The following is a 26,113-nucleotide window of genomic DNA, read 5'->3' as shown; positions in this document are numbered from 1 at the left end:
CCCAGCTATCCCACTCCTGGGCATATACCCAAAAGATGTCCCAAGCATCCCACAAGGACACTTGCTCAACTGTGTCCATAGCAGCCTTATTTGTAATATCCTGAAACCAGAAACGACCTAGGTGTCCCTCAGCTAAAGAATGGATAAAGAAAATGTGGTTCATTTACAGATCTCCCTTCACAGAGGAGAACGGGAGGATGTGTGAGGGTGAGGATCTGTGTGGGGGGTACTGGGAGAAAAGGGGGGGACTGATAGCAGAACCTAAAGTGAACATGTAAATAATTTTTTAAAAAATTACTACATTGTAGGGTGATGTCATCATGCAGGTGTAGGCAGGTACAAGATAGAACGAGGCCTGTCATTGGATGAGAAGGAAGGATGGGCGGGAGAAACGTTTTAGAGGGAGGAGGAGACAGAAACGAGGCAGAGAGGCAGCGGAGAGAACATGGACGCTGATGCTAAGACTCCTCTCTGCACACTTACAGGTTGTTATGAATGTTCTCAAGGGATGGATGTGGACAGGGCTTTGTGTGTCTAGATGAGCAAATTATATATTACCAAGACAAAAGTTTAGAATAGAGATATCTTTGTGTTTGATTCTCTTGAATCTAGTTTTGTTTGTTTTTCTGTAAACCACCCTTCCTTCTTCAACTACTACTGGAGTTTGTCAGTCACTCCTTTATGTCCTGTGACTGTCCTTTCACGGTTCAGAAAACCATGACCCTTGTCCCTGTGCGTTCCATATTTCATACTATCTTCTGATTCATTATCCCATTCAAACAGATATCATAATCACAAGAAAATCACCTCAGCAACTGAAAACCTTTCGTGGGGCGTTTATATACTCACCAATTTTGCTTATGGTCGTTATTTTTAACGTACTATGTAAAACTACTTTATTGCTCAATCATTTACGGTAAGATTGCTTAAGGCTCCCTCTCTCCTCCATGCCTGCCCCCCCTCCTCTCCTTTCTCTTGCTGCTGTGCTGTGAATGAACTCCGGGGCCTTGCCTATGTTTGGCTTTCTGCCGGTCTCTCTTTCTGATCATGATGAGAACTTAGGTTATCTCCTTAAAGTCCCTGTCATGCAGCTCTGCCAGGTCAATGACATTCGGAGCGATTCTCCGTTCCTAGTGTGAATTTTGTTGCTGGCTTCATTAACATTTGTTAATTTGTTAGAGTCCGGATTGGCAGGCTCATTTTGAACAGGAAGCTCTTGGCTCTCGTTCTACGCCTATTTCTCACTCTTTCATACTGCCCACTACCAACCCCAAATAATTCCTGTTTCCCTCCCTAAGGCAGGGTTTCTCTATGTAATTCTGGCTGTTCTGGAACTCACTCTGTAGACCAGGCTGGCCTGGAACTCAGAGATCCACCTGCCTCAGTCTTCCTAGTTCTGGGACTAAAGGTGTGTGCCACTATACCCCAGCTTCCCTCCCTGAAGTGGCTTCCTAACATCTGGTCTAAGTTTTATCTTAAACCAGATTTTGGATTTCCTATGTCAGAATACTGCTAAAACTTTCAAGGTGCAGGCACCAGACGAGGGCCAAGGGACACCAGCACTGACACCAGACGAGGGCCAAGGGACACCAGCACTGACACCAGACAAGGGCCAAGGGACACCGGCACTGACACCAGACGAGGGCTAAGGGACACTGATTTATTTCCTTTTTATCAAACCAGCAACTATTTTTAAAGTACTCTGGGTAGCAGCGAGCAGCCATCTGGGATCTTTTGACCATGACAAGTTCAGCAAAGCACACAGCCCTGTGCAGTTGGATTCACCTTGCGTGTACTGGAGCAACACATGCCCCATCACAGCCCAGCAGTGTCACCCCATCTGCCCAGTCAGTCTGTCAGACTGCAGCAGCAGCCTCTGCTGTGACTCTTCCTGTGGAGGGTAACTTTGCCTGCTCTGGAACATCGAGGATCCCACAGCTCGCTGCCTTTTCTCTCAGGCTTCCTCTGTTGTCCTTCATCTCACCCTGTGCACTGGTCGGTGCTCCCTTCTTACTCGGGCCGGCGTCCAGTTATATGCCTGTAACATGGTTCATTCATTCTTCCAGAAAGGGCATCAGGCATGCTCTCAGCTTGGGGCTATGATGCATAGAGCTGCTATGGACATCCGTCTACAAGCCTTTTCACATGCTTTCAGTTCTCTTAGAGCGCCATTGCTGAACTGAGCACGTACAGTTGTTAAAGTCCTAGTTGTCCCACATTCTTCTCATTAGCTGCCATAGTCAGGCTTTTCACTGAAAAGTTCCATAACTGGGTGGCGGCCTCTCTGTTTGGTTTTAATTTATATTTCTATGGTGAAATGTTGGGAAACTTTCTTCCGTTCCTATAGACCGTCTGTGTGTATGTGCATATTTATCTCTATATGGAGAGTTATATATATGGTGATAATGAAACATACAGAAGCATATATCCTATATATTGTACATTTGGGTATATATTCATTTATGTGTACACAGGCAGAGAGAAGTGTTGGTTAGAATCATGTGTGTGACTCTGCTTTGGGTTTTGGATGGGGAAGTACATATGTCACTGTTCAAGTGTGGAGGTCAGAGGGCAATTCGCAGGAGTTGGTTCTCTGTTTCCACCATGTTGGCTGCAGGGATCAAATTGTGGTCATTGGGCTTAGCAGCAAGTGTTTTGCTTGGCCTGCTGAGCCGCCCCTATGTCTTATTTTTAATCAGATGCTTTTCTTGTTACTGATAGGTAGGAATACTTCTGGTCTTCAGTACTTTGATATATAGATTTTGTGCATGTGCGCACACACACACACACACACACACACACACACACACACACACACACACACACACTTGGTCTCTTAGAAGTACATCTTCTCCTGAAAAACTAAGGTTAGTAAGAGTCCATATCAGAGAGTTGTGGTAAGGGCTGAACGGGGTGGCATTTGAAAGCACTTGGGAAAGTGGTGGTGAGCACAGCTCATTCGTATTAAAGGGGTAAGTGGTAAAGTGTGAACACGGGCCAGTTCGTGCTCTGCTCAGAAGTTCATCTCGCCATCACAGTTCCAGAACAGCCAGACCTCTTCCTCTGCTGTTTTAGGTGGAAAACTACTACGCAAAGAGACAGACCAGCAGATTCAGCAAAACTGTGGGACCCGTTTCATTCATGGATGGGGTCTCCAGTTAATTTGGAATATTAAGTGGCAAGCATAACCTAGCAAGGATTTCATGAAACCTCGTAACCCCCTTTCATTATCAAGACAGAAGTTTCTCGAAGGATTGCTGCTTTGGAGTTTCTCCCAACCTCAAGCACTGAGAGCAAGGGCTGAGCCCTGGCAGCCTCGACCAGTCAGTTTCAGACATGCACTTCAGACTCATTGTTAGAGAAGCATTGAGAACCAATTAATTTGATGCCTTTTTATTTTTTTTAAATTAGAGTTCAGGTGCAGCTCAATTTCCAAGCTTTCTTTTCAAAATTACTCAGCCATTAAAGCTGCATAATCTTGGAAGGCTTTGAAGAACATAATTGATAGATCTTTTCACGCTTCACAGGTTTTCTCTCATGTTTATTCATAGGAAATGAATCCATATTATAATTTACACCAAGTCTTAGGGTATCTAGCTTCCTGTATTTCTAAAGGGGAGGAAAGAAGCCACACTTTAAAAGACGTTTCAGAAACTAAAAGCAGACAGCTCAATCCCGGGTTCCAATTTCCTTGCTTTGGTGAGCAAAACTGAGCTGAGATCTCTAGCTCCAAGGTTGCCTGGCAACCCAGACAGGAGCGTGCTCATTGGTTGGCTGGCTAGAGCAATGGAGAGAGCAAGCATTATTGCTGGGGGGCTGGCTAGAGCAGTGGAGAGAGCAAGCATTATTGTTGGGACGTTTTCATGAATTCATACTGAATTCATATCTGCCTGCTGAGATGCTGTAATCAGGCCTGCCCTTGGGAGCACAGTCAGTACTACGTATGTCCCTGTGCAGTCAGTCACTTGGGGATCTTTTCGATATCCATGTTAAACTAACTATCGGAATGCTGGGGTGATGGTTACAAGCACAAACTTTTTCTAAAGTTCTTGTGGTGATTCCTGTGAGCCGCCAAGATGCTTGGGCAGCTGACCTGAGTCAGCCAAGCCCTCTCCAATGTGAGCATGAATTTCTTAGGAACAAATCAGAGGCTCCATCATCCTTTAGGAACTGAGCATCAGAAAAGATATGGGTCATCTGTAGTGGCAAGTGTTTCCCCTGTACTTTAAAGTGTGGAGATCTCTCCTAAGATTTTTTTAATGTCTACCTATTTCTCAAGATATAGCAGTTTCTACTCTCAGCTATACTGGTCTTTAGTGTGTGTGTGTTTGTATGTATGTATGTATGTATATATATATATATATATATACATATATATATATATATATATATGCATGTGTGTGTAATATGTGTATTATTATACATGTGATATAACTATATCCTCCTCCCTCCCCAGCTGTCAGTGATTTGGCAGAGGTTAAAACAACAAAGTTACATCCCAAGGAAGTTATTGCAAACTTCACATTTGGGGCTCAGAAGAGTAACGAGGTTTTGGGACAGTTTACCAAGTTGCCTAGCTGTCAGTGGGCACATAGATCATCTTAGAGATGGTCAAAGCAAGGCATCCAAGATGATCTGTAGAGAGACAGAAGGGAAGATTTGTGGGATTGGGCACAGGCAAGGTCAGATCCATCAATGAGCTAGCCACCAGGAAAAGGTAGTGCCAAAAGACAGTTTTAACAAACCCAGGAGGGCCAGAAGACACAACTCTGGATCTGTGCTGAAGAGAAGAAACTGTGAGAGAGGGATTATGGGAAGGAGAACACTGAAAGGCAACATTGGGTAGGATTATCCTCATTATCCTCATGAAGGATGTAGAAGAGGAGGGAAGTGGTACTGTGTCTCAATCAAGTTCTGAAGGTGGAAAATGGTATTGGAAGGACGCTTTCAGCCTTCAAGCTCAGTGTACATGGAAAAGTGTAATTTAATCTGGCTGGTTTTGTTTCCTATCAACTATACGTCTTTAATGAGACCTCTGTTCCTCCTAGTGCTTCCTCAAGCTTTGATGCGAGTGTGGAACATCTCAGCCCTTTCTCCATGGTAATACTTGAACACCGTAGCCTTGACAATTCATAAAGAATATACTTTTATTTTTATAATTATAGAGTCTGGGAATGTTCAAGGGCAAGGGGCTACTTCTACTGAGGGTCTTCTCTGTAGAGTCTCGAGGTGATACAGGCACCATGAGACTGAGCAAGCATGACCAAGAGAGCTTGCTTAACTTTGTTTTGTTCTGTATTATAATAAAAGCTATCCTTATGACACCTCAGTAATCTATGAATCAATTGATCTCTACATGAAGGGAAACTCCCTAGAGGACAAAACACCTTCTGTTTTAGTTAGGGTTTTATTGCTGTGAAGAGACACCATGACCATGGCAACTCCTAAAAAGGAAAACAGTTAATTGGGGCTGGCTTACAGTTCAGAGGTTTAATCCATTATCCTCATGACAGGTAGCATTGCAGGCAGACATGGTGCTGAGAGTCCTATATCTGGTTCATCAGTAAGTGAATGTCACTCTTGACCTGGCATGAGCATGTGAGACCTCAAAGCCCACCTGAAGTTAGGAAATTCTTCCAACAAGACCAAATCTCCTAATAGTGTCATTTCTTTGAGCCTAGGGGGGGCATTTTTATTCAAACCACCATACCTCCCAAAGACCCTACCTCCAGACAACTTCAACATCTGACCTTGGGGATTTCATTTCCAGCAAGTGAATCTTTTGGAGAAACATTCAAACCAAGGCATGGATCAAGTGGGGAACCTTTGAAAATGAAGATGCTGATTCAGTAGGTCTAGGGGATGGTTGAGACCCATTTTTTAAAACATCTTCCAAGTGCACCTTGTCTGGGTACCTTAATTGGGATGTAATTGGAACAGAACATAAACAGTGTGCTTTTGTGGTAGCTGTCTATGAGGTCATTCAATTTTATATCAGATTCCATAGAGCTTCAGAAAGAAATATTTTCTGGCACTGTAGTTTTCTAAATATTTCTATCTGAAAATAATGTGCAATAGCTCTCTATTAACCAAACTACTTATTTAAATGAAGTTCTTCAGTTTTCAAACATCAGAAAATGTAAGAATTATCACCATCTTGCTTTCTTGTCCCTTAACTGTGGACAGCAAGTGCACATTAACTAGATTGCCCCTGCTTGTGTCTCTCATGCTCTTCCCTATCCATTAAATTCTTTTTCTCCTTCTATTGAAAATAGATTTTTGTTTTACATAATATATCTTGATTACGGTCTCCCCTCCCTTTACTCGTCTCAGTTCCTCCCCATCTCCCCTCCCATCTGATCCACCTCCTTCCTTGTTGTCATTAGAGAACAAACAGACTTCTGAGGCATAATAATAAAACAAAATAAAATATGATAAGGTAAAACAAAAATGGACACATCAGAATAGGACGAATAACAAACAGAAAGAAAAGAGCTCAAGAGAAGACAAAAACACCAGAGACACAGAGACCCACTCATTCACACACTCAAGAGCTTCCCTAAACTGGAAACCCATAATATATCCCAAAGGACCTGTGTAGGCCCCGTGCACACCGCCTCAGACTCTGAATTCATATGGACATTGATCCTAATGGCTTAGAGGACCTTGTTTCCTTGGTGTCCTCCATCCCCTCTGGGTCTTACATTCCTTTCACCCCCTCTTCTGTAGGGCTCTCTGAGCTCTGAAGGGAAGCATTCGAGATATCCCATTTAGGTCTAGCTGTTCCACATTCCTCACTCTCTACATTTTGTCTGGCTGTGGGGCTCTGTGTGTTCCCATCTGCTGCTGGAACAAGCTTCTCTGACGATGGCTGAGCAAGGCACTGATCTACGAGTATAGCAGAGTGTCATTAGGAGTCATTTTACTTCTATGTTCTTTTAGTAGAACAGTAGTTTTTGGTTTTACCGTAGGTCCCCGGGCTATGTAGTCTCAGGTCATTCAGGCAGCGTCAGGTACAGTGCAGTGGGCCTTCAGACAAGTCAGACATTGGTTACTCCGCAAGCTTTGTGCCACCATTGCACCAGCATATCTGGCAGGCAGGACGCCATGGTAGATCAAAGAATTTGTAGCTGCACTGGTATTTACATTCTCCTTTAATGGCAGGCAGAGTTCCTCTCTGTACCAAAGATGCTAGCATATAGGGTGATAAATAGAGAAATCAATGAAAAAGAAAGGAAATATCTATGTAAACTCTGTCTTTCAGAAATAGGGAGAAAGGATGTTGCATTAAGAGCCATTGTTATTGGAAAGGGTGGGGAAGTGACTTCTGTTACCAGAATTTTATTAGGGAACTCTGAAGAGTGACTGATTTCATGGAAGGATTGGTCATATCCTGCTGTCTTTCTGGATTTGGGGACTGCAGAGCCTCCCTAGCTAAAACAATGTCAGGTTTATAAGAGAACACAGCTAGTCTTTACTCCAAGGCTGTGTGCCTTCTAGTGGTATGGATGAAGAATAAAGATTGGAGTAGTAGATACAGTGACTGGAAGTAGGTCTCAGGGACACTGGAAGGACATAGATGTGTGTTTCAGGCACTTAGCACACTGTGCTATAGACTAGTTTAGGTGGCCAAAGTGTTCACACAGTCTGATATCGTGTGAAAGAGGCTGATATCGTGTTCCTGGGACAGCCTTGACGTGTGCGTGTGTGTGTGTGTGTGTGTGTGTGTGTGTGTGTGTGTGTGTGTTACATGCATGTCTGCATGGATACAATCAGTAGGCTGGCTGGGACTTTGTAAGTCACCTAATCCAAGATTGCATCATGTGGACTCCAGAGTCCTAACTTCCAGGCAGACAGCAATCCACTCTATGCTGAGACCTTTCCAGGTAGATCTATTTCATAATCTTCCTTGTAATCACGTCTGCCTGTTCAGTGTTTAGCATGGTCAGTAAACATTGCTAGCAACTAGTGTAAATCACAGCTGAAATAGTTTCCGTGCTCTTACTAAATATCAGGGAATGTGCGTGGCTTTGGAGGAAGCACTAACCAACAATGTCCTCCCTGTTTCTCATTCATCAGACCCGAGCTCCCCAACAAATGTTTGTGGATCCTTCATTCAGGATCGAGATTTGAGTCCCCATAATACTTCGTAGTTCTACTACTTCTTTATTGAAGTCTGCACTTCATTTCAGCTGTGTGTACATGCATGTTACGTGCATTATCTCTTTGCTATATTAACATCTTTAGGTACAAAATGGAGAAGCCAGGTTGGCTCAACTGTCTGTCCCAGGTTCTGTGTAATATAATTTGAGGGAACTTAAAAGAATCGCTGTTGTACTCCCCCAGTATGCAATGAATTGGATAGGTCAGAAATAGACAGGTATACTATTATTCACTTTGGCCTTATCTGCTAGGGCAAAAAGACTGAGACAATCTAAACATCTGTAAGCTATGGGTCAAACCCAGCTTGGACACAGACACAATCCAAGGCACCTATTTAATAGGTGAGCTGGAGTCCATGTGAAGGTGTGGCTCCATCTCTGAGGATGTTAGGGTTAGGTTGTTTAGTGGAAAAGTGTGGGGTAGGGAATAAACACTTTAGGATGCATGTGACTGGTGCCCAGATATTTCTACGATACAAAATAAATGGTAAGAGTAGTTGATAACTGGGCAGAACACTGAGGAATCGAGACAGAGGCAGTGGATGGTTGATGCGATGGTACTTTGTGGATCCCAGGCTCTGAAGGAAGAACCTGACCACTCCTGTATTGTAAATACCCGCTGTGCCAATTCTTAGCCTATACTGTTCTAATAATAGCTGGACAAAATTCAGGTGGCTCCAGTGGACTGAGAGCTCTACCATGGGACAGGGGAGGGAGTGGCTGCTACTACAGATCTTCAGGTGCAGTTTAAATAGAGAAAGGAGTAGCTTCTGCCTACTGTACATCCTCGAGTGTGGTTCAACTCCTCATGCCTCACTTTGCTTGCCCAAGTGAAATGTGACCATAAATAGCTAAACTTAGAATGCTCACATCCCTTGGGCTACTTAGTACCTTGTCACTCATCTGTGATGGTTCTTCCTCCTTGGTAGAGCCTACCTGTCCTTATTCTGTGTGCTTATGTATAAAACCTATAGCTGCAGTCTAGTCCCAACCAATAGTATTGTTAGCTTCTTTGTGTGTGTGCATGGAGCACAGATCAATACAGTGTGCCAGACATACAGGAACTGAGAATGCATTCAGTCTAGGAAAGAGCACTTTTATGTAAGCCAGTAGTAAGGCTGGGCTCACATTTTAGAGACAAAAGCTCAGTTTCCCAGCCACCATATAGCAATGGAGCTTCTCTGTGGATCAAGGCAGAGCCATGCCACATTGATGGCAAATTTCTGTTGTCTCAGCAGTCTAGCCTAGAAGGAGCTGGCTACTTCAGACTCAATTCCTATTCCCCCATAAGCACACTCACCCCTGCCACAGTGCGATCCAACCCAGAGGGACAGGAGACCCCAGATGCTACCAACTCAAAGCACACTTGCTCAGCTCATGCAAGAAGTCATTTTATCAGTCTCCAAGTCTGATCTTCATGACTGAGTTCAAAGCATTTTGAACAATTCCTGTCCAACTTCCTTCATGCCATTAATGGGAACGTATCTCTCAGTTTTCAGCTGAAACATTTCTCCTCCTTCTACCACCTACCACATGCCCATAAGTTATGTGGGGTGTCTGGTTTTGCCAGTTACTTGAATACAAAGGCTCTCTCTTGTATAAGGGCCTTCCATAGCCCTTATACAGTTTCTCAGGTATTACACACTCTGTGCTAGTGAGCTAGCTGCAAGCAACCTTTAAACAGATGCAGAAACAGCCAGAATTGGGAACATTTTATTTGGAAAGATTTTTTTAAACATGATTTATCTTCATTTTTCCATTAAGGCAACAATAATATCCTTACTTCGTGGAGGCAGATGGGCAAACATCATCTGAGGCTACATGATGTTCAGACTAAAGTCACAGCCAAACACTTTGCATTCGGATGCAGCGGGAATACTGGTTGGGAGCTGGAAAGAGCCATCTATTGGTTTCCTGAGCCCACTGTCAGGGGATGAAGTTGAGATCCTGCATTTCCACTGCTTTGGAAGACAACGAAGTCCCATTAGTGGGAGTAAGACTTTCACTAATGCAAAGGGAGTCTACCTTTGGTTCACAATGCTCTGTGGAGTTTTAGCTTTTGGTAAGTTTTCGTGGAAATTGCTTATCTAGTGGGAGCTATTCAAATTCATGCTGTCCCTTTTCTGTTTTGAATTCCAGGCAGTTCCTAGTCAACATGGTACTCTTGGCATCCAGCTACATATGCGTATGTGCCCGTGCAAGCATTTGGGTGAGGCAGGGACATAGATTATTGGCACATATCAACCCCCCACTTACAGAAACTTTAGGGAGGCAAAAGCTTTTATAGTACCAACAAAGTGAGTATTGGTAATATGGCCTGGTGACAATCAAATATGTCGATGTCTAAAAGCAAATGAAGTTATGCAGGATTGCTTCCAACTGTCATCAGACATTTTGTCAACACCACAATAAGCAGCTCTCTAACAAGAGGAGTTAAAGGTGTGGAGATATACACAGAAGGGTAGATGCTTTGTGGTCCCACCATACTGCCCCCTAGTGGTTTTACTCTCCATTACACTTTCTTTGAGACCCCAGTTTTTCAGTCTCCCAGAGACTCCTGGGAGCTTGACTGATTTGTCAGATACTCCAGTAGCCTAGAGACAAGGCTGGCAAAAATGGGGACCACAGAGCAGGTATGGTTCTGAGGGGATTGGAGCAAACTCACAGGGAGACAAGCTGAGAGGAGATGCAAGGAAGGGCTGTGACCATCCAGTGTCAGCCTCTAGTGACAGGCTTTATTTAAGGCAAGTTTGACGATCCCTTCCAGGTCCTCAGTTTGAACAAGGCAAAAAGCAGCTAGATCAAACTGGCTCAAGAGATCAGGTGACCCTTAAGAACAATGTAGTCTATATCCTTGGCTATCAGTGAAAGCAAGGGTGTCGGGGGTGGGGTGAGCATCTGGAAATAACTTCTTTTTAACTCTCCCCCCTCCCCCAAAGAATTTCAAAGAATAAAAGAAAAAAATCTGTAGGCGAGTAGATCTCCTGGGGGTGGGGACAACAAAAGAGAAGCTCGACTATAGCAGAAGCTACTTGGCAGAACAAATATGCGAATTTCAGACAATGTCTCCAAGGTTCAGGACTTTGGAATGGCTTGAATGGTCCTCTGTATCCTGGGAGCATCACATGCTGACCCTCAGGGTTGATGGTGTCTCTTTCTGGCTTGCTCCTGTGGGACTTACACCCTCTTCATCCCTTTCCCCATGAGGCAAGCGAACACTGTCATGACCATTTTGGGGTTCACTTCAACCAGGTCTTCTGGAAGGGCATACACTCTTGCTCCGATTTTTCTGGCCATGGAGATAGCATACCTGAAAGGGAGAAGAAATACAAGAACTGAACAGCAGTCCTGAGGAGGACCCGTTAGGAGCACAGGCTCAGCACCCTCAGAGAGGGCAGGGCAGCCACCCCATCTGCCCACATGGGCAGACACATCTTGGCTCAGTAAACTCCCTGAAGTGTCAGCAGCTCCTACTGACTCAGGATGACTGTGACACACATGCTTTGCCCTTCCCAACTTTTACCTTTTACCTTTTGAAATGTATATATGTATGTGTGTGTGTGTGTGTGTGTGTGTGTGTAGGTCAGAGGTCAGAGGTCAACACTGGGTTCTTCCTCAATCAGTCTTGACCTTAATTTTTTTGATACAGAATCTCTGAACCTCAGTGAGTTCAGTGATTTGGCTGGCAAACAGCAAACAGGAAGTCTCCTGCCTCTTCCCTAGCACTGGGATTATAGGTGTGCAGGATCACCTATGGCTTTAGCAGGGGTACTGGGCATCCCACTCAGATCCTGTGCTTGGGTGGCAGGCACTTTGCCAGTTGACCCATCGTCTCTCCAGGCTCTCTGCTGCTACCTTTGAGACCCATAGAAGAAATATTCTCTTGGGGTGAAGGGTGTGGCAGGAAAAGTCCAAGAATTAAGTACGAACTGCTAAGGACAAGCACTCTAGGACTGTGTTTCAATGACAGAAATATAAGAAGAAAACTGCAGGTAAAATATCTTGTCATGCATGATACCTGGGTATATAATTTCTTGTTCCATGTACAGATGTTTTATTTTTTACTTATAGTGCACTCCTATTCGAATAGTCAGAGTTTTATGTTCTGTTTTTCAAATGAAATCATCACAGACACACAAGAGCCTCAGAGTTCTATACATTCCAGAATCTGTTAGTTGTGACTGTTTACACAGTCACTTGTTGATTCCTTTTTTCCCTCACTCTTTGTTCGCCTTACTGTAGCTACTCTAAACATTCACCCACCCACTCCAATCCAGGGCCACCTCTTCCTCCTGGTCTCCAAAAGAACTTATCCTGACTTTAGTGACCAGATTAATTTGAGCACTACCCATTCTTCCTCCTGTCCACCTCTCAATACTTCCTCCATTTTAATTGCTAATGAAAAAATTAATGTTTCCATCACAAAACACATAGGGAAAACTCCATGAAAATCTGTGAATGTAAAAAAAAAAAAATCAAACAAAAAGAGATCTCAACCCAACCCCCAACCCCAGACATAATTTCTCAAAAACATAACAATTCTTAGCACTTGGTGGACTTTTCCCTCACACTTATTTCCCTTTGTTTCATGGTGTGTGTGTGTGTGTGTGTGTGTGTGTGTGTGTGTGTGTGTGTGTGATGTATGTGTACATGAGTATTTGTGAAAGCCAGAGGACAACTTTATATGTTGTTCCTTAGGCTCCACCCACATTATTTTATCATTTACTTTAGGTTTTCTGGACAGCGTTTTCCACTGGCCTGGAACTCACCATGTTGACCACAGTGACTAGCCAATGAGCTCCATGCATCTGTCTGTCTTCCCTGGCAGGGAGATTACAGCCCAGGCTACCATACAGGGGGATCACAGCCCAGGCCACCATACAGGGGGATCACAGCCCAGGCCACTACACCCCGATCTGTCTGTTAAGCAGACATTTTACTCCCAAACTCTTCAAACACTTTTCCTTAAAAGATATTTGTCTTTTTGTTTTCAATGCTAGAAATTAACATGGGGCCTCTTGCATACTAGGGTATGTTCTGCTCTGTCCCAAGCCCTGAGCAATTTTGAAAGAAAGAATTCTGTGTCTTGTCCTTGGAGGGCAATGCATAGGAACCTGGTGTCTGAAGTCAGACTCTGATGTCTCCCTTGTGCAGGTTAAAAATTGTGTGACCTTGTTAAGTCCCTAAACTGCACACACAGGGCCCAGACCTGACTGGTTTCAAACCTTTCTGGTTGTTTTGTTTTCTTTCTGTTTTCTCACTGTTCTTCTATCTAGAGTTTCTGTCTTCTCTGTATCCTGCTGGCTTACTTGTCTTTGCTGATGAACTCAGCTTAGAAGTCATTGCTCTAAAGAGCCATATCCCCTTCCTCCCCTCCCGTCACCTTGGTACTTCCCCTTAGATAAACTGATTACACATTGCACAACCACAGGTTAACTATAACTGTGCTGACTATTATCGGGTGAGGAGCACGTCTGGGAAAAGGACCTGTTTTCCAAAGCTGACTGCAGAGAAAAGGGCACTGCTAGGGTTTTAAAATAGGGGTGAATTCTAGACTTGGACCCATGGTGCTCCTGACCCAGAAAGCTATGGGGAAGTTCTGAACTCCCATATCTCTGACTGGGACCTTATTTGGAAATACAGTCGTTACAGGTGTCATAAGACAAGGTCATGCGTGCAAGGGCTCAATATGCCCTGTGTCCTAATAAAGGAAAAGACAGAGATGGGAAGGCAGCCACGTGAGGTCACAGACATACAGTGTGGGTGGAGCGAGGCATTAGAATTATGCTTCTACAAACCAACGAATTCAAAGGTTTGCTGGCCATCACAGCAAATGAGAGAGAGGCCTGGGAGAGTCTGCCTCAGAGCTCTGGGCATCAATTAGCCCTGATGGCAGCTTGCTTTCTAGCTTTTCTGACTGGGGAAGAATAAATTCCTGTTGTTTTAAACCACCCAATCTGTTGGTTCTTTATTGTAGCGCCCCAGGAAGGCAATGGGAATCAATCCAAGAAAGGGGCCTCTGCAGAGCAACAGTTGGTAAACTTTTAAATAAGAGGCGAGATAGCATCATGTCCGGGTCTTCTAGGTGAGATCAAGTGAAGCCCAGATACAAACTACCTTAGCTTTTGTTGCAGCTTCTGAACGCTCCTGTTCAAGCAGAGAAGCGCCTATGTAAATGAATGATTGTGCTCCAATAAATCTTTATTTAAAGTGCATGCAATGGGCCTTATTTAGAGACTATAGTCTGCTGGCTCCCCTAATAGAGGGTTCATTTGGCAGGACAGGTGACCTTTGACTCTGCCGGTGACACTTCCGACACTGAACTCTATCCTGCCTACTCACATCTGTGGATATTCACGAGTGACGTTCTTACACTGGGACTTTCCACACCAAGCTTGAGTTTTGAAATCTATTGATTGGGGTTAAGAATCTAGTTTTATAACAGCGTAGCCTTGCTTACTGCTTAGGAAACTACTCTGGAGTTTGTTTGGCTCCAGTCTCACGCAAGCAATCTGAAGCAGCTACTGGGCCACACCTCAAATGATGATGATGAGACCGCGATAAATCAGAAGAGAACCCCGTGAATGGTAGAGATAAAGCATTTGCATGAGGCACAGACATCAGCTGCCCGGTTGGCACCTGGCCCTGCGCTTGCCCCAGGTTTATGCACATACTTTGCATTGTTGAGCTTCTCTTCATCATCCAGGTTTTCTGTCTTCAGAAGGTCATAGTTTATGGAGCCTGGCTGAATGGCATCGATGAGATCCAGAACCGGGAGGCTGGTGCTGATCTTTGGGTCCTACATGGAGAAAAAGGGAGGGTTTACCAACATATCTAGCATCCAAAAGTGGGTGGCAGGAGAAGCCTGAGGCTACAGGTAGGCTGGGTCACAAGGGTGGTCTTTCTCTGAGGAACTTGGGGAAAAACTCAAGGTTTCCATGGAGATGGGAACAGCATCAGTAGGATTAAGCACAACAAGACAGTAATTAACACACTTTGCCCAGTCTTTTCTTGTCAACTCAGGCCTCAGGAACAGTCAGGTTTTTTTTCTTTTGTTTTTCCTTTTATAAAAGCTTTAACTTTTGAAACTTATTTTGTAATCTACCCATAGCATGTTATGTGTCCCTCATCCTCTGAAATATATGGACTTATGGGTAGCTACATCAAGCTAACAAATTCATGGTCTTACAGGTGGTCATTTTTGTGGTGTGGGTGTTGAATGTGCACGTTTAATCTGTGTTGGTGCTCAGTGCTGGTAACCAAACTAGAGCTTCACACATGTCAACATGTGCTGCGTCACCGAACTAGGGCTTCGGCTTCCACAGTTACTCTTCTTCACTTACAGAGGAGATGGGATTTATGGGGTTAAGTGAGTTGCTGGAACTTGTTAGAGCTGGGATTTGAATCTAAAATTCAGACTTAACATCCTGGACATTGGTAAATGGATGTTCACGTCTAGCGCTAAGAACACTCCTCAGATGTGGACGTAGGGAGCTCAGCACGTGCGCTTTCTCTATTCATGGCCCTGGAGACAAGGGGCAGGCCTGTGTTACTGTCTGAGCAGCTGAGTTCAAGCAGTGTATACTTGGAAGGTGTGAATCAGAAAATTCTAAGGCTGATACTAATTCTCCTGCCTTCGTTTTCCTATAGCGGCAAAGCAGTCATATTCAAGATCAGAATGAGTCTATTTAGTATTTCCTCTTGGCTATAAAAGAGGCATTGTAGTTAACAACAAAGATGGGGCTTTACCCTAGTTTCTTCCATTTATGTTCTTTGCTACCCCTGCGGGCTGTTTTGGTGACAGCACAGCACTCAAGAAATGCAGTGATCCAAGCCCCGCCTTCCTCCCTGAATTCTGCCCTGGGTATGGAGCTGACAATGGGCGAGGGGTGGTAGACATCTGTAGATGTCAGGGGAATGGTTTGTCAAGAGTGAGCTGTATCTCTTGCTTTAGGTGATGGCTTTGACTTTGCTCTTTGCCTTTCCAAATGTATTTCTGGAAATCTCTGCCTCACTCCAGTCACTGGCCTCCACTCTTACCTGTGCTCAGCAGCCCAGGCAGAGCAGGAAGCCTTGAGGTGGGGTGGGGATGGGGGTATCCCATATCCCAGATGAGCTCACAGCTGATAGAGCTCTTAGCACTGGCCTACCCTGCTCTGCCTTTGCCCTTTTTGGAGAGAAGAGACTTTAATTTCTCTTCTCCTTCCTCTGGGTAGGAGGGGGGTCCTCCCCACAAATCCTGACCTTTAAACATGAACACTGAGACACAGACAACATTACAATATAGACCAAGTGTCCAGGTCCTTGAGAAAGACTCTTGTAAACACACAGCCAAAATTAATAAATTGGATACTATATAATGGTATTATTAATAAAAATAGGGTTGGGTGAAGTACATATCCCCCTTCTCCAAAAAAAAAAAAAATCACACAACCTATCTTTCAGCCTTGTGATGCTTGTACATGCTTGGCCCAGGGAGTGGACTATTAGGAACCTTGGCCCTGTTGAAGGGTGTGTCACTGTGGGCGTGGGCTTCAAGACCCTAACCCTAGCTGCCTGGAAGCCAGTATCTGCTAGCAGCCTTCAGATGAAGATGTAGAGCTCAGCTCCTTCTGCACCATGCCTGCCTGGATGCCGCCATGCTCCTGCCTTGATGACGATGGACTGAACCTCTGAACCTGTAAGCCAGCCCCAATTAAATGTTGTCCTTATCAATGTTAAATGTTCCCCGTCATGGTGTCTGTTCACAGCAGTAAAACCCTATGACAAGCTTTCACCCTCTGCCACTGTAATATAAGAAACTCTGAACTGGAAGTGTGCACATTTTTAAAAATGGATTCCTGTGTGTTATACTACTTTAAAAGGAAAAAAAAAAGAGGGCCTAAAATGGGATACTTAATAAAACAGATTTTGAAAATTATCTGTTAAAGGAAAAAGGATGAGAAATTCATCAGTAAGATGGTTGTGAACATTAAACAAGATCATTTAAGGAAATCCAAAGTGACCATCAAAGTCCTGGCCCTGAAGGTCACTCAACACAACAAAAGAAAACAAAAGACGCAGAAGATGAGACCTTTACCTTGAAGCTAGTGATGGACGAACTTTTCTGTGCCTCCTTCAATGTCGTGTTCACCCAGTTGACAATAATGTCATCATTGACCTTCTGACCACCTCCAATATCTTCCAGGATATTCAGTGTGTACCTGAGTGAAATCAGGAATGATTATTTTCTTGCAGACAAGTAGCTAAGATGTTCTTTCTAGACACATTATGGGAGCAAGCCTTCACACAGTCACAATGGTGAGGGAAAGGGTATTTAAGAACGCCAGTCCCTTCTGCTCATCCCGTGTTCATCGCTGCTCTATTCACAACTGCTAGAAAATGGAAACAGCCTTGAGGTCCATCAACTGATGATTGGGTAATGAGAACGTGGTACCTTTATATCATGGGATGTTATCTTGCTGTTAAGAAAATTTTCCAGGTAAACGGAAACAATCATTCTGAGTGACGGAACCCAAAACAAGAAAGACAAACATATACTGTCTCTCATTTGTGGATCGTAGCCTTGACTCTTCAGATAATGTGTGTGCCCAGCAGTCAGGGACCTAGTAATGGGCTGTCAGGGATGCTTTCGAGTGAAGGCAGATAGAACACAGTGCAATGAAGGGTTAAAGAGGGAATGGTGGTACAGGAAGGGTGATGGGACATCAGAATATAGGACGGAATGCAGGGAAGGATAATTAAAGAATATTAAAGAAAGAACGGGGCTGGAGAGATGGCTCAGTGGTTAAGAACACTGGCTGCTCCTCTAGAAGTCCTGAGTTCAATTCCGAAAAACCACATGGCGGCTCACAACCATCTGTAACGGGATCCAATGCCCTCTTCTACCACACAGGTGTACATGCAGACAACGCATTCATACATTAAACAAAATACATAAGTAAATAAATGAGAGGTTTTTTTTAAAAAAAGAAAGGACCTTTGAAAAAGTTCTGTAGAAATCTATGGCAGCAGAAGCTTCATAACACACACGCACACACACACACACACACACACACACACACACACACACACACACACACACACGGGAGGGAGTGTAGACTAGTAGACTAACAATGCATAAGCACGTAGTTCTTAAAGTGAACTACAATGCTAATGCTCTCTTGTACCTGATGCCATTGTTCTGGGAAAGAAAAGCAAGCAGGACAGTAGAGAAGAGTGGAAAGAAGAAAGGAGCAACGGGCTCATCCAACCTGCAGCGTCGGTCTTCAAGGGATCATACAAACTAAGGAGCAAGGACCAGCAAGGCTGTGAGGCTGATCAGCCACACAGGCCACAGGAGGAGAGTGAGATCCTCAGGACTCACTGGAGAGACGGAAGGAGAGAACCAGCTCCACCCAGTTATCCTCTGTGCCCCACACTTGAGCTGTGGCACGCACATAGACACCAGCACCCACAAACATACCACAACCACCCATCCCCACACTGCCACTGCCATATGCAATAAAGAATGTTTATTTTTTGAAGTTAAAGGTTCACATTTTTAAATTTAAAATGCTGGGGAAAGTTCCAGCCGTGAACAGAATAAAGGGAAAAATTGATTAAGTAGTTAGGAATACAGTAACAATGAAAACCTCAGTGAAACCATTGAAACAGAGGGTCTGAATCTAATCCCCGGTGGGTTTATTTTTTTATTTTTTTTTCCGGAGCTGGGGACCGAACCCAGGGCCTTGTGCTTGCTAGGCAAGTGCTCTACCACTGAGCTAAATCCCCAACCCTACCCGGTGGTTTTAGAAATGGCATTTTTACAGGAAGAACATTTGTTATAAGAGCCACCAGTCCCTTAAAACTCTCCAGCAAGGAGTAGGGACCTGCTTCCTTTCTGGGCTGGAGGAAAGCCAAGCTGGTGAGTCTCAGAAAGGCTTGCTAACATCATGGTTCAAGTGTGCAGGAGCGGGTCATAGTACCCATGAGTGACCTCGAATTGAAACCCAGGAGGCTGGTGACTGATCTGCCTCATGAAGCACCATCCACACCAGTGCCTTGAATTCTGCTTACACAATCTGTCCTGTCACTTGCTCTGGTTACTTAGTCTACACAAAGCACAATCTTCCCACATTTGTCCCCTGGTAACTCCAGACTAACCCGGAGTTAAAGCATTACCTGGCTTGCTCTGGGCCAACACAGCTTCCTGCCACTGAAAATAGGATTCATGGCCCTCGAGACTTTTACCATTTAAAACCTTTTTGGAATTAAAAAAAAATTGATTTGTTTATGTGCATGAATGTTTGACTGTATGTATGTATGTATGTATGTATGTATGTATGTATGTATGTGCGCCACACGCATACCTGGTGCCTGCATAAGTCAGAAGGAGGAGTGAGGACCCTAGAACTGGAGTTATGGATGGTAATGAACCACCATGTGGGTACTGGGCACCAAACCTGTCCTCTGCTAGAAGGACAAGTGCTCTTAACCGCTGAGCCATTGGTCCAGCCCCTGATTTATTTTTAATAGGATTTCAGGTGTGTGTGTGTGTGTGTGTGTGTGTGTGTGGTGTGTGTGTGTGTGTGTGTGTGTGTGTGTGTGTGTGTGTGTGTGTGTGTGTGTGCACTTGAAGGCCAGAGGTTGACACTTTCTTCCTTTGTCATATAAATGACAGTGTCTTTCATCCAAGTGGGAGTTTAACTGGCTCGTTAGGCTGACTGGTCATTGAGCTACCAGGATGCACCTGTCTCGGCCCGGCAAGTGCTGGTGTTACAGACACATGTAGCCAAGCCCTCAACCAGGGTCCAGACTCAGGTCTTTGTGATCGCATAGCAAGCACAGCAAGAACTGTGCTTTGTACCCAGGGAGCCAACACCTCCCCACCTGAAGATTTTCTTTGCTTAAAAAGAAAAAATCACCTTCACTGAACTGGCAATTAGATTTGCACATTGCATTCCTGTCCCAAACCAGCTGACTCCTTTGAGAACACAGTTGAGGTCATGTCGTTAGAGATTCAGGCCAAGCTTCCCACTAAGGCACACAAAGCACTTCGGCTCGCTGTCTCCTCGGGCATTCTCAGTTTCCTCCCTCATCCTCATCCTCACCACACACGCATGTTTCAACTAAACCGAGGCGGCAGGAGCTTTCTAACCCACCCCATCCACACCTTGCATCCTCTTGCTTGGGGGATGTATCCAGGCTTACTGGCTCAGATCTGGATATTTCTGGTCCTTTGAACACCTCCCACCTCAAGCATCGTCCCGAACCATGCTGTGTATCAATTATCACGCTTCATTCAAGCCTGTGTCTTAGAATTTTTGACAGAGACAACGTCTACCATGTTCCCATGGAGACAGGTCCGTGTCAATTCATCATGATGTTTTCAAGGAATAAGCAGGGTCCCTAGTGCACGCTGGGTATCCAGTAAATAAAGCTGTAGATTGGTGGATAAAATATGTAGAACGAATGCAAGGAGATGAATGAGATGCTTGTTTGCACTAAAAAAATAAACTTTAAAAATGGGACCAACGTGATAGGACTTAATGAGCACCCAGGATTTAAGTCTAAGGTATATTTAAAAAAAATACTCCTAGTTCAAAAAGGATCCTGTCTTTTGTAGGTTCATAAACATTGCGTGTTACAGCATGACTAGTCTTTTATTTTTTGGTTGCTAGCATATGTGTTGATTTATTTCCATTTGAGACAATTTTTAAGAATTTCTGCCCAGTGAACCTTTCAGTAAGGAATGGTTGGTCAGTAACTACCTCATTAAGTCTTTCCTATACATAACCTGATGGGACAAACTAAAACAACCTTCCAGCTGCTTCCACCCTTCCAGATGTGCACCTCCCCCTGTCAGAAACCGAGCCCTGCTCTACTGGCCAAATCAAGGAAACAGAAGCTCAGCTCTCTCCCATTCTCTTGACCTTGGGAATTAAACGCTACAAAGAGAAGCCAACCTCTATACAAGATCTGTCTGTTAGAACCCAAACCAAAGAACAGAGACCCTCTCCTGGGTTTTGGGGCACTTCTGAGGTGGCTTCTGGCACTCTGGTCTTAAGAACAACCTTTCATGATGGCACAGAGTTCTGATGAATACAGTCTTGTGGCCACCTCTGGTGGGATGCAGAAACTTGGTGGAATCAGATGCAGATTTGTAAGAGAAAGGCAAAGGGAAGAAAGACTAGAATTGGGCTGTAATCTCAGGTAGACAGTGCAGTAAGCAGCTGTACATCCAGACACAGATTCAAAGGGTGGAACAAGAGCCCAGAGAGACAAATCTGCACCAGCGCACATCTGCTTTTCCAAAGGATCTGGGTTTAGTTCCCAGCACCCACAAAGGACAGTTTGCAACCACTTGTACTTCCGGGAACAAAGAATCAAACACCCTCGTCTGGCCTACCCGTAGGTGTACATACCACACACACACACACACACACACACACACACACACACACACACACTTTTTTTTTTATCGTCACACACAGTAGTTTGGGTGACTATGCTACTGATAAGATCTCAATCCTGCTGTGCTTGCAAAAGGCTGAAAAAGCCCTTAGTCCAAATGAAAGAGCATTGTGAGCCAAGTCCAGCCAGTTCCTCACTCGACAGAGGAGGATTGCCATGGTGTGGATATGCAAGGCCAGGGAACTCGTGCTCTCCCTTGCTTGTTCTCCTGCCTTCCCACACTCAACACTCATTTTAGTTATTCAACATTTGATAAGAGGGACAATGCTTGGTTTTCATTCTTGGGGACCTAGTCCGAAGTCCCCATCCACAGCCTGTGTGGCTGTAGGTGATATCTTCATTGCCTGCCTTGGCGTCTGCTCTCTTTCTTCACGGTATCATTGCCATCTGCTGGCAGTTTACTTGGTGCAAGCTTTGGTCTCCTAATTTATACATTAGTTGCCAGCTGTCCAATCTTAGAATGATTTTCACGATGCTGAAGGGGGAAAGGGAGGCTTACACAAAACGACAAGCCATTTATTGTCCTGATAAATGACCAAATTAGCATATCTGCACAATCCAAGTGAAATAAATTCTACCTAGAACTGGATGCAAATTGAATAGATCTGTTACTGTGAGGCAGGCAGAGGAAAAAAAGAAAGGAAAACAAAGCAAAAACAAATCCCTGCTGATCCCATTTACATAATCACCGGGCATTTTTCCTCCTTTGGTAGGAATGCATTTCTCTGTCCACTTCCTTGTATGCAGAAATCTTCCATAACAAACATTTGTGAGAACTGTCACTGATCATCTAGGGGAAGTCAGCTGCAGTAGCAGACAGACCTTACCTTATATATATCTCAACCCTATAGGAAGGCTTGGGGCCATGTGTGATTGAAACTTCTGAGGTCGGTGGGCATAGAGAATAGTTAAACGACCTGGAGCACCACTTGGCCTGGGCTATGAACACACTCCTCTCCTAATAATGCACTTGGCAATCTGAGACCCTCAACCTGTGCATACTACACACACACACACACACACACACACACACACACACACACACACACGCTCCTCCCCCAAACAACGTGGCTAGCAATCTGTTGGTAATCCAGGACCCTGCCTATACTAATCTGAATGCACACCCACCTCTGAACAAGCTTTTCCTCCCCTTGATGGTTAAACAGGGATAAACCATTTTCAATCATGCTCCATTATGTCTGGGCAAGACAATATGGCCTAGATTGGATCTGGGTACATGTACAATAAGACAGACTGTCCTCAAGTGAACTTCTAGAGAGAATCTCCTATTTGCCTCCCTATGTCTATGCATAATTTAGAATGCATACATAAAATAAGATGTATATGGAAAGGGGCAGGCATAGTAACAAGCAACAAACAAAAATGCCTTATATGATATAAACCACCAATCTAAACAGAGAACTACTCAAACTATGGTCTTAATAAGGAAACTCCCCCTCCTCCTGTGCCCTCAAAACAAAGCCCCAAATAATACTCAGGCTCCTTGAGCTCTCTCACTCATGTGACCTGCTGTCATTGTCAACCTCATCGTTCTTTCTGGTCTGTACTATCTTTAACAATCTGTGTGAGTCTTTCTTTCAGTTAGTTGAGTAGGAGTCCAAGAGCTTGGAAACACTCAGACCAGCCCTGACCACTAAGAATACTTTTAGAACAAACATCAGAACCCAGGGCAACATCTAGATAGTATACAATTTACAATAGAATAGAGTTTGCTTAAGTTTTCTTATGATTAAAGTAGAACGTAAGTGCTATCCTACATCCTAATCCATGAGAAAATATATTTATACCAGTGAAAATGACTTGTTTTAAAGCCATCAGTACCCAAAACCTGTCTGTTTGGAATTCAGAACACGTGGAAGCAATGAAACACATTCAGAGACAGCTCATGGAATTATATACTGGTGACGTCTGGGAACTTTCCGTCAAGTGTGTCCAACCCACAACCTGTGGTTTCCATGTGACCGAGGATAGCCATGAATGTGTGGTCCAACAGAGAAGCCATAAACCCACCCAAAACATTAGAGATGTCTTTGAAATTTTGTTGGTAACAACTCCATGGTGGTTCTTGAGCATAAACGTTAAGGGTGACAACATTGTGTGTGTCAGTGTCCAAGGTGAGGTACACCTATCACTATTTGAATGTCCAGTGTTCCCTATGGGCTCACACGGTTGAACACCACTGGTCTCAGCTGCTGATGCACCTTGGGAAGATTGTGGGGCTTTTTTGGAAGGGGAGGAATTGAGTCACCATGGGATGGGCCTTGAGCCTGCAGAGCCCAAGTTCAGTTCCTGTTCAACTCTGCCTTTTGAACTTAGATACAGTGATTAGCCAGTTTCCCCATGTCTCTCCAGTTTGCTCTGTCTTGAGGGATGGGCTGATCCCTCTGGAACTTTAAGCCACTCCCCTTGAGTTGCCTATGCCAGGCTACTTTTATCACAGTAATAGAAAAGGAACTAAGACAATGCCTGCAATGTGACATACAGTAAAACAGACAGAGTTCAAATTTCTTTATCTCTAGAGCTATCCACATGTCATAACATCTGTCTGGGAGGCCCCAGTTTGGGGACTGGGTGAAGACAATGTGAATTGTAGACTGGAGTACACCCTGATCATAGCTGACTACCCTCCAGTGAGTGGAAACAAGGCACAATTACATCAAGAACCAAGCATGAAATATGGGATCTGCAGATGTCAGCCTAAAGCTGGGGGCTGAGGGACACGGTCACCATGTCTTTGTCATAACCTTGCTAGACAAAATATAATCTGACATGTGATTCCATGGCTTCCCGAAGGTTCAAAATAAATGATGTCACACTGACACAGGATCTCTAATGGAAGGATATAAGATTCTGCCTTGTTAGAGCTATCAGTTGAGATACAAGTTTTAAGAGAAACAAGTTTATTTTTATTTAATCTATTTCCTATTTGCATTATTATCTAACTAATATCACAAAGTACCTATTCATTAATCAATTTTTCATCTGGCTCCCAAGTGTTCTAAACTTCTCTAGTAAAGAACTTTTGTAGAGACAAACGTTAAAGTTCTTTATTAATGAGAAATGATGATGTAAGAGAGACCAGACATAAACACTGAACATACAACATAATTCAGACTTGGACAAAAGGAAAGACAGGATAGTGGTGTCTGGAAGGAAAGCGAGGGAGGTCAAGACACCCTGAGACTGCCCATTACAGAGAGGTCGCCAAACTGCATGCAGAGAGAGAACCAAGCAAACAGCCCTATAAACTGAGGTGATGTGGTTTAGAACTCATAGAAATTAAGGAGCCTAGAATTTGCAGTACAGAATTTTAGATAGGAGGGTATTAGCATGAAGGGAAAAGTATAACCAAGAAAGCCCAGGGGATCTTCAGAGGGCTCCTTCAAATTGCAGCTGAATATCGCCCAGGGTATACGCGGGGAAAGAACAGCTAGAACCCCTTGAAGCTCACATGTGGCTTGAAATCATTTGGTTCCCGCCAGCTGAAAGGGAAGAATTATTAACACGCCGAACATCATCTGACACACTCAGTTAGTGTCTCGTTAATAACAGCAAATGCGGTCTGAGGAGTGTGCTTAAAGCAAACCTCAAAAGATTGAAACCGGGTTGAGCCTAACTGCACCCCAGAACACAAGCACAAGCTGTTATGGGGATGGAGAAGTATCGAGTACCGAGCACGGTAAGCCTTATGGCGTTTGCACACAATTAGAAAAACGTCCAGCAGGTGAAGGACTACGAACACGGGGCTTGTCAATAAAGGTGACTTAGAAAGACTAGAAAAGAGTCACTACAACTATATCCATGTGGTCAAGAAGGCAGGCGGAAGATGAGAGAGACTGGAAATAAAAGAGAAAAAGATTTAACATTTCTGGGTATAGATATTATAATATAGAAATAAATATATGTTCAAATGTATACGTGTGTATACTAAATGGAGTTAATGAAACATGGCAGTACACAAGAGAGAAAAAAGAGAGAAACTTACAGACACATTGGCCTATATCTTCCAAAATGAAACAAACAAACAAAAAAGGCAATACACAGTCTTCGGGTGAATCTGTGTGCACTCAGGGTTTCCTGAACAGCAGTGGGGTGAATTCAGTGGGCAAGCATGCTACACACAGGGGAGAAAGGTTGAGGATGATACAGGTTTTCTGCTGTTAACACGCAGGTAAGAAGACAATGAACATTACTTTCAAAGTACGAAAGAAAAATACATTAACAGAATTCTACATTCCAAGGAAATATATTTCAATAATAAAAAAAATTAAGGCCTTTTCTGGCCTATAGAAACTGAAAAAATTCATTATCAATAGACCTGTACTGTTAGAAAGATTCCAGATATTAGAAGAAAGATCTAAGATGGCGATTTAAACCTATATGAAAATAATTTACTATGTTGATACAAATTAGTCAAGGGTAAGAGGATGAGAAAAGATACGCCAGTCAGGAGAAGTTGTGACTATATTAACGTC

At 43.9% G+C, this 26,113-nt stretch overlaps 1 protein-coding gene across 3 annotated transcripts in view; it reads right to left on the bottom strand.

Annotated features, from left to right (window-relative positions):
- Positions 1 to 9,859: 9,859 nt before the first annotated feature.
- Positions 9,860 to 26,113, bottom strand: part of Lcp1 (lymphocyte cytosolic protein 1) — a 107,716-nt gene continuing 91,462 nt past the window's right edge. For 2 of the 3 annotated variants that reach the window (XM_063274316.1, XM_006252319.3), the window contains exons 16-18: positions 17,242 to 17,365; positions 14,837 to 14,961; positions 9,860 to 11,472 (exon numbers count right to left, since the gene is read on the bottom strand). In XM_063274316.1, coding sequence (XP_063130386.1) covers positions 11,340 to 11,472; positions 14,837 to 14,961; positions 17,242 to 17,365 — 382 coding nt within the window. In that variant the 3' untranslated portion in view covers positions 9,860 to 11,339. The remainder of the gene's footprint in view (positions 11,473 to 14,836; positions 14,962 to 17,241; positions 17,366 to 26,113) is intronic. The other variant, NM_001012044.1, reaches the window with a different exon arrangement.

The sequence above is a fragment of the Rattus norvegicus genome, chromosome 15 (genome assembly GCF_036323735.1).
Source record: "Rattus norvegicus strain BN/NHsdMcwi chromosome 15, GRCr8, whole genome shotgun sequence".
NCBI lineage: Eukaryota > Metazoa > Chordata > Mammalia > Rodentia > Muridae > Rattus > Rattus norvegicus.
This window is presented reverse-complemented; position numbering and strand designations above follow the sequence as displayed.